We start from the raw sequence: 13,673 nt of genomic DNA on the forward strand, positions 1-13,673 counted from the left end.
GGCGTAGTTTTCATCGCAAGTGCTCTGTGAATCAGGCACTTGCGATGAAAACTTGAGGCGGTGTAACGTATCTACGATACGTTACGCCGCCGCTCACCTACGTGAATCTGGCCCCATGTGTATGAAACCTAAAGCTCGCCAAATATGCCTTAACCATTTACCATTGTAGTATACCACTAGGACAAGAAAAATATTCACATTAACCATGCAACCTCAAAGTAGTATTAAAGGACACAGCATGTTGGTTATGCCCACCATAATGTTTTGTTCAAAGGCTGCAATCCAGGAACAAGACCACCGGTGTACATATGTGTTCCCAAATGACAGCTTTACAGCTTCAGATAAAACAATGCATGTCCCAACTTATTTATGACTTGCTGTATATAGAAACTTGCTGCTTCTTGTCATTGTCCAGCAAGAATATCTACAGACCACAGGAGGATATAAAGCAATGACAACAGCTTCATCAGAAACAAAAAGACTGCACGATCTCTCACCAAGAACAAGAACACCAAGTTAAAGCGGAAGTTCACCCGAAAAAATGTTTTTAACATTAGATTGGGCCTAATTACGGGAAGCAGAATCGGGTGTTTTGTTTAAAATCGAAGCAGTACTTACCATTTTAGAGATAGATGTTCTCCGCCGCTTCCGGGTATGGTCTTCGGGACTGGGCGTTCCTATTTGATTGACAGCCTTCCGACGGTCGCATACAGCGCGTCACGAGTTGCCGAACGTCGGTGCGGCTCTATACGGCGCCTGCGCACCGATGTTCGGCTACTTTCGGAAACTGGTGACGCGCTGTATGCGACGGTCGGAAGGCTGTCAATCAAATAGGAACGTCCAGTCACGCAGCCCATACCCGAAAGCGGCGGAGAACATCTATCTCTAAAACGGTAAGTACTGCATTGATTTTAAACAAAACACCCGATTCTGCTTCCCGTAATTAGGCCCAATCTAATGTTAAAAATAGATTTTTTGGGTGAACCTCCACTTTAAAGAGGAGTTTCAGTGGGAAAAAAATAAAAAAATAAAATCATAAGTCAGCAGCTACTGACATTTTTTTTATAAGGACACTTACCTGTCCAGGGATCCTGCAAGGTCAGCATCCCTAGCCGATTCATCAATCGGCTTTGGATGCAGGCCCCGCATCTTTAGTAAAGGAAACAGGAAGTGAGTCACACTGCACTTTCTGAATGGTCCTGCCGTCTTCTGGGATTTCTGTGTGTCCCAGAAGGCAGTGGGCAGGAAGGAGGAGGGAATGGACGGAAACTACGTAGATCGCCGTGCAAAAATCTTACCAGGAAGTTTGAGTGGGTACCTGTCCACACCACACATCACATATGTGTGAACCCAGGCTAAAGGAAGCCATGATGGTCTTTGCCAATTTGAAACTCAGTGAGAAGGTGGATGTAAAAAGAAAGCTGGTTACTGAGATTTTGACAGCCCTGGGTCTTCTTGAATACTGTTGCCGAACTGTCTTGGTGGGCACTGACCTGAGACACCTAGGCTTGTCTAGGTGACTAGTTGTTAATTAGCTTACTGTTTAATTACATTACTTCTTTATGTTTAAGTTAGCTGTTCATTAGATGTACTGTTATTACTGTTTACAGTTTGCATTGTTTAGGATAATGTGATTAGGCTCTTATTGGATTTTGTGTGGTATAAATTCTGTATGAATTTACAATAAAGACAATTCCTGTTTGCACCTAAACTAGTGTCGTCTAGTTCTTGCATGCAATATTCAGCTACAATACCTGGTTCCAGAGTGAAGAAAGCTGTATCTTGACGGAGGCACCCAGGCTGGGTGCCAGTCGGCCTGTCACAATAACCAAAAGGGATAAAAATACACTTTGTGTGCACCAAATGCTTATGCACACCCAGTTAAGGTTGCAGTGACATCATAACTGTGCTGCCTAGCCTGTTTAGAGAGCAGAGCTGTGGGTGGAGCTCAACAGGTCCACCCACTATAGACTGCCTAATTAAAAAAAAAAACAAGGAGGGGCGGAGACAAGACCAGTCACCTTGCACAAGGAGAGAGAGCAGCAGTGACCGGTCATTATGCCAGGATGCTCCTTCACCAAGGTAACATTTTACTCTGAATTATAGTACAAGTCTGAGAGAAATACACAAAGCACACTAAAATAAGACTATACGCAACTCATGTATTTAAACAATATTTACTTATCCTGGAGTTCAGCTTTAATTTAATGCAATGATAGGATTTGCTTGTAAATAATTTCTCTTAGATTGTTTAAACTATTATTCGCTGGCAATTTGTCAAAACCATCAAGGATTCTGCAGCAATGTGGCTGGTTATCCAGCTGTGACTGTTGACGTTTACTAATTAATAATGAGAGTGTAATGTGATATACTGTATGAGACAAGAAAAGTAGGTGATTAGAGCAGGAGACATGACGGGGACGGGGCAGCCATGTGATATGATATTGTCAGATGTTTATCCAGAGTTAGGCCAGTCATACACAAGCAGGCGTCTCACTGAGAATAACAGTCAGAGATCTGTCTGACCTTCCTCATATTACTATATGTCCAGGACCAGTCACAACATGTATCCCCAATTTGGCATGAAAGTGTGAAGGCATTATCCTCTACCCTAAAATGTCATAATCGTGTGTGATAATGAGCATCTCTTAGGTCTGAGATCCTCTGAATTATGTATATCAACAGTCAATATGTAGCATTGAGAAGCAGAAAAGCAAACACTGTTGACAGGTCATGTCATCTCATTAAATGTCATACAGAGTTGTTTTTATCCATCATGCAGGGTTGCTTCAGAGGTTGCTTGGGGTTCCTTGAGAAATTAGCAATTTTTACCTTCCATATAGGTAACCACTGACACCCAATGTAAGCAGCATTTTCCCCACTTACCACCAATGTAATGGAGCCCTTCCTCCACTGACTACCCGTGTAATAGGGCCCTTCTTTCACTTTTCACCAATGCAAGGTGGCTCTCCTATCGCTGACCACACATCTAAGGGGGCTATTCTGCACTAACCACTAATTTAAAGGAGCATTCCACTGATCACCAGGCAGCATTCGCACTTTATGTGCATCCAGCAGTGATCATCACAAATAATCACTAACTGTGCAGACAGCCACCAATAGATGCAGCTGCCGGTGACTTGTCTGTATGGTTCCCCTATCGAGATGGTTCCTGTAAGGACATCGCAGGCGCAATCCTTACCAACGGAAATCTCCGAACCTCGGCCGGCATCCAGGCTCATTCCTTAACATCCCTGTGGATTTGAGGATGTTAAAAAAGAGCCAGGAGGCCGAGCGAGCGTAGCGAGCCGTCCGAGCAAAGCGAGGATGTGAGGCCGAGCCGACTTGCCACTTACCTCAAATTCTACGTCGCCCTGGAGGTTCAGTGATTTCCGTCGGCAAGGATTGCGCCTGCGCAGTCCTTACAGGAACCATTTTGATAGCCGGAACCATATCGTCAGATCACCGGCGACCAGTCATTATTGTGAACGGGTTCGGTAGGTGCAGCTAGCCACTCACAGCAGCGGCAGCAATCAGAAGATTCCTGCGGCTTCAATTCGCACCACCAGGCTAAATCAGTGTGAATGCTGGCTAAGAGAAATCAAAACCTACTGGAAATACCCAAGGCAAGATACAAATCCAAAGGAGATCGGAGATTTGCTGTCCAAGGACCTCGACTGTGGAATGCACTACCAACCACCATCCGACTGGAGTCGGACCACTTGGCCTTCAGGAGAATGATTAAAACTCATCTCTTCTGAGGTAAAGGGTTTCCTTACAGAAGGAATGGAAACAGTGCCCAGAGGCGATTCAGTTTGCATGTGTTGCGCTCTATAAGTTTTTCACTCACTCACTAAGAGGGGACTTTACTGACCACTTAGTAATGAAACACTTTAACAAAATTTCCACTACCTGCCTCTCCTTTCTGGCCTTTATATTATTTTTCTCATTACTATTACTTCAAGTGGTATTAAAGCCAAGTAATTCTTTACCTTAAAGCTCAACTCCATCTGTTGACATACTTTACAGAGGTTGTGACATCATCAGTCCGCCTCTCTGACTCTGGGTTCACACTGATGCGTGTTTGAAATTGTGCAAAATCAGCTGAACTCGCAGAATTTCAAACCCGCATGTCAGTCCGACTTCGGGAGCGTTTTCAGAGACGTCTGTGTAGGTTCCTGCACAGATGTCTATTGAAATCGCCCCCAAAGTCGGCAAAAGTAGTGCAGGAACTACTTTTAGGAACTGTTGCAGCGCTGCAAAGTCGGCACCTATTCTGGCGGTGCCGTTGCCAGCGATTTGACATGTAAAAATGGCCCGATATGAACGTGGGCTCAAATAAAGGAAGCTTTGCATTCATTAATAGAATACATTGGTTACTCTGAATGCCTGAGCATCGCTGTGATAGACTCTACTGTGTTCCAGGTATGAGACAGGAAGGTCCCGGCTCGAACCTGGAACAGAGAGAGGTATGCTGTATGTTGCCGCAGCTACATACAGTTTATACTGCACATCCAGTGGCCTCACATGTTAGTGAGGGACATTGTTCATTTGGGCCAAGCTGGCTACCTGGGTTCAATCTCTATCTGCCACTGTACTCATCTACAACAGTGCTGGTCTCCTCACAGGACACAGAGGCAGTACCGAGAGCCATTGGCTCCTGCTGCTGTCATTCAAATCCTGTGAGGAGGGAGCAGGGAGCCAAGTTGCAATGCGCTGTGCATGCCTATGGATGCACACAATGCAACTCGAGAGCGACCCTGCAGGTGTGCCACGATAGCAAGCAGTTTGCTGTCTGGAAGTTAGCTTAAAGGCCTCGTTCACACCATGGTGCAGACATGCAAGGGCACAAAAAAAAAACAATGGTTCTCTATGGGGGTTATTTACGAAAATCCACTTTGCACTACAAGTACAAACTACAAGTGCAAAGTGCACTTGGAAATGCAGTCGCTGTAAATCTGAGGGGTTGCTCTGCTGATTTTATAATCTAATCATGTACAAGCTAAAATGCTGTTTTTTATTTTCCTTGCATGTCCCCCTCGGATCTTACCTTTAGTAAATAACCCCCATTGTGCCCTGTTCACACCACAACACTAGTATCACGTGCAGATTTTTTTCTACGCAGGAATCTATAACGATATATAAAACTCACTAAAATGCACATGAAAACTGCTGTAAAATTGTGTCTGCAAGCAATATCTGCGCGTTAGTTTCCCCATCAGTTTTTCTGCACATATGGGGGTTATTTACTAAAGGCAAATCTACTTTACACTACAAGTGCAAACTACAAGTGCAAAGTGCACTGGGAGTGCAGTCGCTGTAAATCTGAGGGGTAGATCTGAAATGAGGGGAAGCTCTGCTGATTTTATTATCCAATCATATGCAAGCTAAAATATTGTTTTTTATTTCTTGCATGTCCCCCTCGAATCTAAAAGGGACTTCCAAGTGCTCTTTCAGTGCACTTTGCACTTGTAGCTTGCACTTGTAGAGCAAAGTGGATTTGCCTTTAGTAAATAACCCCCATGGTGTGAGTGAAGTCTAAATGTGAAAGCTAAAGGCCTTCGAACGTATGAAAACTATGTGTTGTGTTGATTAATAATGATATTGTGTCACAGCTCATTGATACCATTTTTTTTTAACAACACTCATTTTTAATATAGTGGCTCACAGACCATGGAATAAGTCCAGGTCTGCCCCTAGATGGTAGCCAATGACGTGATCCCCTATTATCTGTCACTGAGAAGGACCTGAAAGCCTCCAAACATTTGAGCTTTATTGTAAAGAAATTTAGTGATGAAGCTGTGAACTGCTGTCATCAGAAGCAACCCCTAAGTCAAAAATATTTAGAGGTTCTCAATCTATAAAAAAGTCATTGCTGCCAGTGCCAAGATGCCATAATTCCGCAGTTATGGTGATAATAAAAAAAAAAAAAAAAGAAGGACCGGTGAGATCACAAAGGTGGACTATTTTCTTCAGAAATATTAAGTGCCTTTGCTGTTCACTTGATGAGCATTTCCATATACGTAGCAAAGCATCAACCCATTCCCAGGAGATGACATTGGTCAATATTTCCAATGATGAAAAGTACAAATGTAAAGTATGTCTGAGGTGATTTAGCCAGTTTACAGCTTTGGCGACTCTTCTTCCATTTACAGGAGTAAATTGAATTCAGGCCAGTGATAAAGTACATGAAGTGGATGTCTAGATGTTACAGGTGATAATTCTTCCATTAGGTGAAGGAACATGATAAAGTTCCTGTAGGGTTTAACCTGTTGAGTACTAGTTTATGTATATATATATCCCTTTATTACCAGAGCATTTTTCAGTTTTTAGTCATGTGATAGTTTGACAATTACTCAGTCATTCAACACAGTCACCAAATGAATTTAAGATTTTTTTTTTGCGGCAGATATAGCTTTCTTTTGGTGGTATTTAATAACCACTGTTGTTTTATTTTTTACTATATAAAGCGAAAAAAAAGACCAAAACTAAAGGTTTGCTTTCTTTTTCCTTTCATTTGTTTGCCTTTAAAAATAAAAAATAAAGATTCCACGATCATTAGCAGTCAGTGTCATTTTAAAGCTAATCTCCAGCTCTACTTTCACTTTAAAAGTTTGTTTGTGCCAAACAAACTATTTCCTTCACTAACACTGTGTTCCCGGTGTGAGACAAGACCTTCCTGTCTCACACTCGGAACAAAATAGTGTCAGGTGCTCGGCCATTCATAAGCAGCTTTGTATTCTCAGTCAGAGAGATGAGCTGATGACGCCATGATCTTCGACTCAGTCAGAGGTAGCTTTTTATTCACAGATAGAATATACAAAGCTGCCTATGAATGGATGAGCACTGCTCAGCCCAAAGCTATTTTGTTCTGGTGTGAGACAGGAAGGTCTCGTCTTACGTCTGGAACATAGTGCTGTATACTGTATGTAGCTGAGGCTAAATACAGTTTATACAGTGCACCCAGCTGGTGCACATTAGTGAAAGAAATAGTTTTTTGGACCAGTTTGGCTCACAAATACTATGTAAAGTGAAAGTAAAGCTTGAGATCAGCTTTAAATCTCCCCCTCCCCACCTTCAGCTCTTCTGCTGAAATTCTGATTATAGAGGAGTGTCCTCCATTGTGAATGAGCTGAAACAGCAATCACAAGGCAGAGAGCCACTCTGATTGGTTCTGTACATCATGCCTATGATCTCAGCTGTCCAATGACAGCGCTGATCACAGCCATTCGCTGACACACTGACCACCTGTCTGTGCTATCTGAACAATGGTGCTCCAGAAACTAGTATCTACTGTATCTATTGAATTTGTGTTAAAAAAAAAAAAAATAACTGTTTTATTTAATTAGTAAGTTGTATATGTTTAGGGTGACAGCTGTGTTAATGTCATATGGACATAAAAGGGACACGGGGCTCAGCGCCTTACCATGGGGGAATCTGACAGGTGACAGCCAAAGAGATGGTGTAGGGCACCAGGTGTCGCTGTATAGAAGCCGATGGCCCTTGCGCCTGTTTCTTCTCTTCCCCCTGTGTGAATTCTTTAAATACTTGCCCCTCCCCCAAGTCCAGCCCTGAACCAGCAATATTCACTGTTCAGTCCTACTCAGAGCCACACGGCCTTTGTTTAATATTTTTTTTTTTATAAAAAACAGGACTGAACCTAGGTTCAGACTAGTGTGATATGGGAACCAGCACGATAACAGCGCCGGTTCCCAAATCGCTTCTCTCCCGCAGGCAGTTCACACTCCCCTCTGCGAACCGCTGCGGGTGTCAATACATTGTTAATGACACACCCCCAGAACGGTTCACTGATCACAGTGCGAACTGTGGATTCGTACAGGAATCGGATCGCATAGGTGAGAACACCCATGCGATCCGATTCCAGTGCAGTGAAAAACAAGTAACTGCACCTTTTTCTGCGCGAATCCAATGTGCGTCCAGCCACACAACTGTATGTCTGAACTCACATTTCTCAGATATTGCATGTGATCGTACCTGGGGGTGCAAATCACATGCAATGTCTGAAATCGTACTAGTCTGAACATAGGCTGGAGGGCTGAACTTAGGGATACAGAAGCCCTTTAATATTTACTTCATCTAGTAAGCGACAGATAACATTTAACCCAACTAAACAGATTCTGTATTCAGAAATGCAAAATATGTCTCACCTGAGTTACTCTCCAATCCAAGTGCCACTTGCTCCAACTGCGGCCCTCTGCTAACAACGCACTGAGAAAAAGGTAGATCTGCACTCCAGCTTTTGAGATCATAAAATCTGCATTTATTGTATAAGCAACATAGCAACTGTCACACATTTTGGACAAGATACACATAGCAGTTGCTATGTTGCTTTAACAAGTGATGAGACATGATGTGACAAGCTGTACTGCTGAGCTACCTTTTTACCCGACTCTGTATTGATAGAAAAGGAACCTAACTAGTACAGAGGATGTAAAAAAAGATAAAGTGTCTGTTCTTACCTCCGCCTCCTACTTCAGCTGCATGAGTGGTGCTCCAATAAAAATCTGTTACTTCTAAGAACCCCACCTAGACAAATTTTCCTTCAAAAAAGTGATCAGTGTCTAATTGCCCTATTGCCAGGCCTCTGCAATGCCAGGTGAGGGCATGATTAGTGTTAACGCAGTATTAAACCCAAAACCTAAAATGTAACATATTGCTGCTTGCCAATGAATCTTTACAGCGGCTGCATGGCAATTCAGATCCAGCTCTGTGACACAGCGTGAGATGGTGCTACCAGGCACTGGCAGGTTGTACCTGATGGGCACTGGTGGGCTGCACCTCATGGGCGCTAGCGGGCTGCACCACATGGGCACAAGCGGGCTGCACCACATGGGTACAAGCGGGCTGCACCACATGGGTACAAGCGGGCTGCACCACATGGGTACAAGCGGGCTGCACCACATGGGCACAAGCGGGCTGCACCACATGGGCACAAGCGGACTGCTTCTCATGGGCACAAGCGGGCTGCTTCTAATGGGCACTGATGTGGCTGCATTGATCTCTTGCATCATGTCTGGAGTCTCTGACCGTTTCCTGTAGTATGTCAGCAGTCTCTGATCATCTCCTGTATCATGTCTGCTAGAGATGCACCAAATGGAAATTTTGCTAATACTATTAGCAGTGTGTTTGATTTTAAGTAAGAGATTGCAGACATGATACGAGAGATGGTTAGAGACTGCAGACTGCATTTTTCTTGAGCTTTTTTTGCACTAAAGGTGCCAATAAGTATTTTCGGTTTTCGGCAACGTGCATCCTGGATTTTCGGTTTCGGCACATATATAGATAAAACTCTATGACTTTCCCCCAAGCCAGTGACTAGACAATGAAGGAGCATTGGCCCACTGATGAATGAGCTCCTCACTGTTCTATCTCCTCCATTAAAAGAATGTTCAAGACTCCACTACTACCACACTATGTGAATCCCTTTCACCATTTTATCCTACCAAACCCTGATCTATTCGCTAAAATGTTTAAATAAAGATAGCCAACACACCTTAAACTTGTATGATATTATCTGATGCTCATTCTGGTTCTCCTACATAAGATCCATCTTTTACTTTTGTCTATCCGGATCTCCTTACTGCCGTTATGCATAGCTACCATTGTATTATTCACATATCGGTAATCCTTTTTCGAACCATTGTTTGTATCACTTATACCTTTCCAGAAAATCTTTGAACAAGAAAGCATATTCAGACTGACAGTGCTGTGCAAGCTAGTACTGTCTCTCCCTCTTCCAGTCTGGGTGGTGATGTCCAGGTTTTTATAACATAATACAATATTTTTATATCTGTCAAGTTTAACAAAGTGAGAAGATCTCTTAAGTAGTGCACTAGACGGCAATCAAATTTGAACCCTATAAGCCAACCAGAAGTGGGTCCGCAACTCAGCAAATCTGTAACCACAACCACTTATAACAAATAAAATAAAGAAAGGTCTGTTGTAGGTGGCAGTGCTATAAAAGTACAAACACCTTTGTTTTAAACCACATCAGCAAATACAACGTGCCAAACCCTCTATCACACATACACCCCAGCATTGCATCATTTTCCATCACTCACAAAACAACTTTTACCTACTTTGTGAAGTCTCTTGATAAGACCGTTTTATCTCACGCAGCAGTTCCTGAGCAACTAATGGCAAGAATACCTCCATTCTGAGGACAACGGGCTCAACAGAGCATGGCTCCACATTCCTAAAAAAAAACGAATTGAATTAAATAAAGAAATAAAAGAAAAACCAACAAACATGGAATTCAAGAGAATGAAATTACTGTTTTAAGATACATGTTAATAAAAGATAAATGTCCGTTTTATAATGAATAACCAGGTCCATTTTCTTAGTGGCTGATCCCAGTTCCCCTACATCTTAATCCACTACCATGAGAAGTGCTCCGAATTGTATTTATTTTATAGTATACCACAAGAAACTCCTTTATTCTCCAAGGGGGAAGGTGACGCAGCTCCAGGTAAGTGATGGAGAGTGTCTATTAGCTGGTATCAGGGCAGGGGCAGATCCAGAGTCTAGTCTCGGGAGGGGCACTTCCAGAAAATTAGTTTTTTTGCAGGCAATTTTTCGGAGAAATGGCTGGTGTTGGAGCTTCAATCATCCCGGCACCATGGTTGTTATGGTGTCAGAATGATTGAAACACATTATTTATATTATTACATTGTTATATAAAATGAAATGGTCCAACTCCCCATAATGCAGAATCAGTGGGAGCCCGGAGTATGTTACTTGTCATTGTCTCCTGCCATGCATTGCGGATTGTCACTTGCCACAAGTTGCGGATTGTCACTTGCCACGTCGCTAGCCACACATTGCGGATCGTCATATGCCACGTCACCTGATAGAAGTTGCGGATTGTCACATCACCTGCCACCGTTGCGGATTGTCACTTGCCAGGTTACCTGCCACACGTTTGTCACTTGCCTGTCTGTCACACGTTGCGGATTGTCACTTGCCTGCTCCAATTGTCCTATGCTGTGTCCCGGAGTTAGGCAGCAGAGAGATGATGTAATCTCTCTGCTGCCCACACAGTGAGGGTGGAAGTGAAGGGATGCAGGGCAGGCGGTGAGAGATGATGTCATCTCTCTGCTCCCCTGCTTGCCTGCGCTCGCTCAGACACTCACCAAGCCGCCCGGCTGCCCGACCCGCATGCTCTCTCTCCCGCCAGCGGAACTGCCCGCACTTTTAATTCCCTGCAAGCTCTCTCAGCCACCCGCTCTCTTACCAGCCTGCTGAGCTGCCCGGCCCACTCGCTCTCATTCTCACCCGCCCGTGGAGCTATCACTCACTCACCCGCATATAGTTTCTCGGGCGGGCAATTGCCCCGCTGCCCCCCTGGATCCGCCCCTGTATCAGGGGGACAGCCCCAGTCATAGAGACCAGAAGAGTGCACCTCTATACTGACACCACCAAGTGGTAGAAGAAGTCTTAGAAGGCCAACAGCAGCAAAGAAGCCATTGGGCTTGTGTTGAATTGCAAATGCAGCTTGATTCTGACACTCCTCTGCACCGCTATACTGGTCCCTGCTGCATCTTCTCCCCTATGCTTCAGTGAACTAAGGGCCTGACATCATCAAAACCAATGCATGGTCTATAGCCCTGAAATGAACGTGGGTATGGTGAGGGGGACATCCCATTGCCCAAGCATTGGACAGTGCTCTCTGCCATGGGAGTGGAGGATCAGGTAAAATTGATTTTTTTATCCCCTAGACATGGGTCACCAAACCTTTCATTACTGGGGCCATATCATACATCAGAGTTCCCATCAAAGTCCCACTTACATTGGAGTCCCTTCTTACATGACAGTCCCCATCAGAGTCTCCCCTTTACATCAGGGTCCTCAAGTTACTTTAAAAATGGAGACTAACTGCCAAGCAGCATGAAACGTGTTAGAGATCTTTCCACCTGTAGGAACCCGTTTTCATACAATTAAAAAGTTTGACGTGATGCTGAAGTGAGGTTACAGGCAGCAGCTGTTTATTCTTCTGTGACTGACAGTCAGCGCAGCGTCTGCAAAAAAATATACTGCTGATTTTTTTCTTTGTCCAGAGTTGCCATTTATTATTTATCAAAATGCTTCTTTTAAAATGCAAAATATGCATTTCAATGACACGAGGATGGCAAATTTATCTAAACAGCGTTCAAAGCACATCTGTCGTGTGTTAGCCTGTTCTTCTGGTGCCGCTAATGTGAAGAGATTGGAGGCTTGTAGTTAGGGTTTTTTTTAGTCTTTTTTTTTTCTTCAGGTTTTTCAGTTTTTCATTGGATGGAGGATGATCCAGACTAGACGGGGAAATAGCAATAATCGCTAAGTGTAAGATACACAACAGCAACTGTTGTGTCATCGGCTGCATGCACTCTGAATATCTCCTAAAGGGTGCAGGTTTAGGAGATATACACAGTTAGCTAGATTCAGAAAGCCTGCCTTAACTTTGCGGCGGCGTAGTGTATCATGTTTACACTACGCCGCCGTAAGTTAGCGAGGCAAGTACATGATTCACAAAGTACTTGCCTGCTAAGTTACGGCGGCGTAGCGTAAATGCGGCGGGCGTAAGCGCGCCTAATTCAAATTCGGCTGAGGGGGCGTGTTTTATGTTAATATGGGTTGACCTGACGTGATTGACGTTTTTTAGGAACGGCGCATGCGCCATCCGTGTACATATCCCAGTGTGCATTGCGGAAAAGTACGCCGCAAGGACCTATTGGTTTCAACGTGGACGTAAATTACGTCCAGCCCTATTCACGGACGACTTACGCAAACGACGTAAAATTTACAAATTTCGACGTGGGAACGACGGCCATACTTAACATTACTAGTCCAGCTATTTGATGGAATAACTATACGCCTGAAACTGCCTTACATAAACGGCGTATCTGTACAGCGTCGGCCAGGCGTACGTTTGTGAATCGGCGTATCTAGTGATTTACATATTCTACGCCGACCGCAATGGAAGCGCCACCTAGCGGCCAGCCTAAAAATTACACTTTAGGATACGACGGTGTAAGACACTTACGCTGCTCGTATCTTAGCCTAATTTAAGCGTATCTGGTTACCAGATTCAGACTTAGGCTGGCGTATCTACTGATACGCCAGCCTAAGTCTATTTGAATCTGCCTAAGTACCTACAGGTAAGCCTTATTATAGGCTTACCTATAGGTACAAGTGGTGTAACAGAGTTTACAACCACTTTAATAAGTAACAGTCGAGTCCCGCTGTCTGTGTCAATAGATACAGACAGGGTGGCTCAGGAGCAAGCCCATACATGTGCCCCCATAGAAAGTGGCTTTTTATGGGGGTACTCACCCGGAGGGAGGAGCCAGGAGTGCTATTGGGAGGGGGGTCTAGTAAGAGGTAGTTTGTGGCCACTCTGTGCAATTCTATAACACAGAGCAGATAAATATACACCTGTTTGCTGTTTAAAAAAAAAAAATAATAATAAAAAAAAAAGAATTTAAGCTTTATAGTCACTTTAAAGCAGAGATCCGCATTTTTTTTTTTTTTAAGTCAGCAGCTATAAATACTGCAGCTGCTGACTTCTAAAATATGGAAACTTACCCGTTCTGGGCGCTGACAATGTCCTCACTGCAGGGCCATCTTTTCCATTGGGCACGCTGGGCAGTTGCCCGGGGGCCTTGCTTGCCTGG

The 13,673-nt window shown here is 43.9% G+C and overlaps 1 protein-coding gene across 1 annotated transcript in view; it reads right to left on the reverse strand.

Annotated features, from left to right (window-relative positions):
- Positions 1-13,673, reverse strand: part of ZSWIM7 (zinc finger SWIM-type containing 7) — a 172,126-nt gene that overhangs the window by 152,795 nt on the left and 5,658 nt on the right. Inside the window, exon 2 of the mRNA XM_040338602.1 lies at positions 10,101-10,216. Within this exon, the coding sequence (XP_040194536.1) occupies positions 10,101-10,176 (76 nt within the window). The 5' untranslated portion in view covers positions 10,177-10,216. The remainder of the gene's footprint in view (positions 1-10,100; positions 10,217-13,673) is intronic.

Source organism: Rana temporaria, chromosome 2 (genome assembly GCF_905171775.1).
Source record: "Rana temporaria chromosome 2, aRanTem1.1, whole genome shotgun sequence".
Classification (NCBI taxonomy): domain Eukaryota; kingdom Metazoa; phylum Chordata; class Amphibia; order Anura; family Ranidae; genus Rana; species Rana temporaria.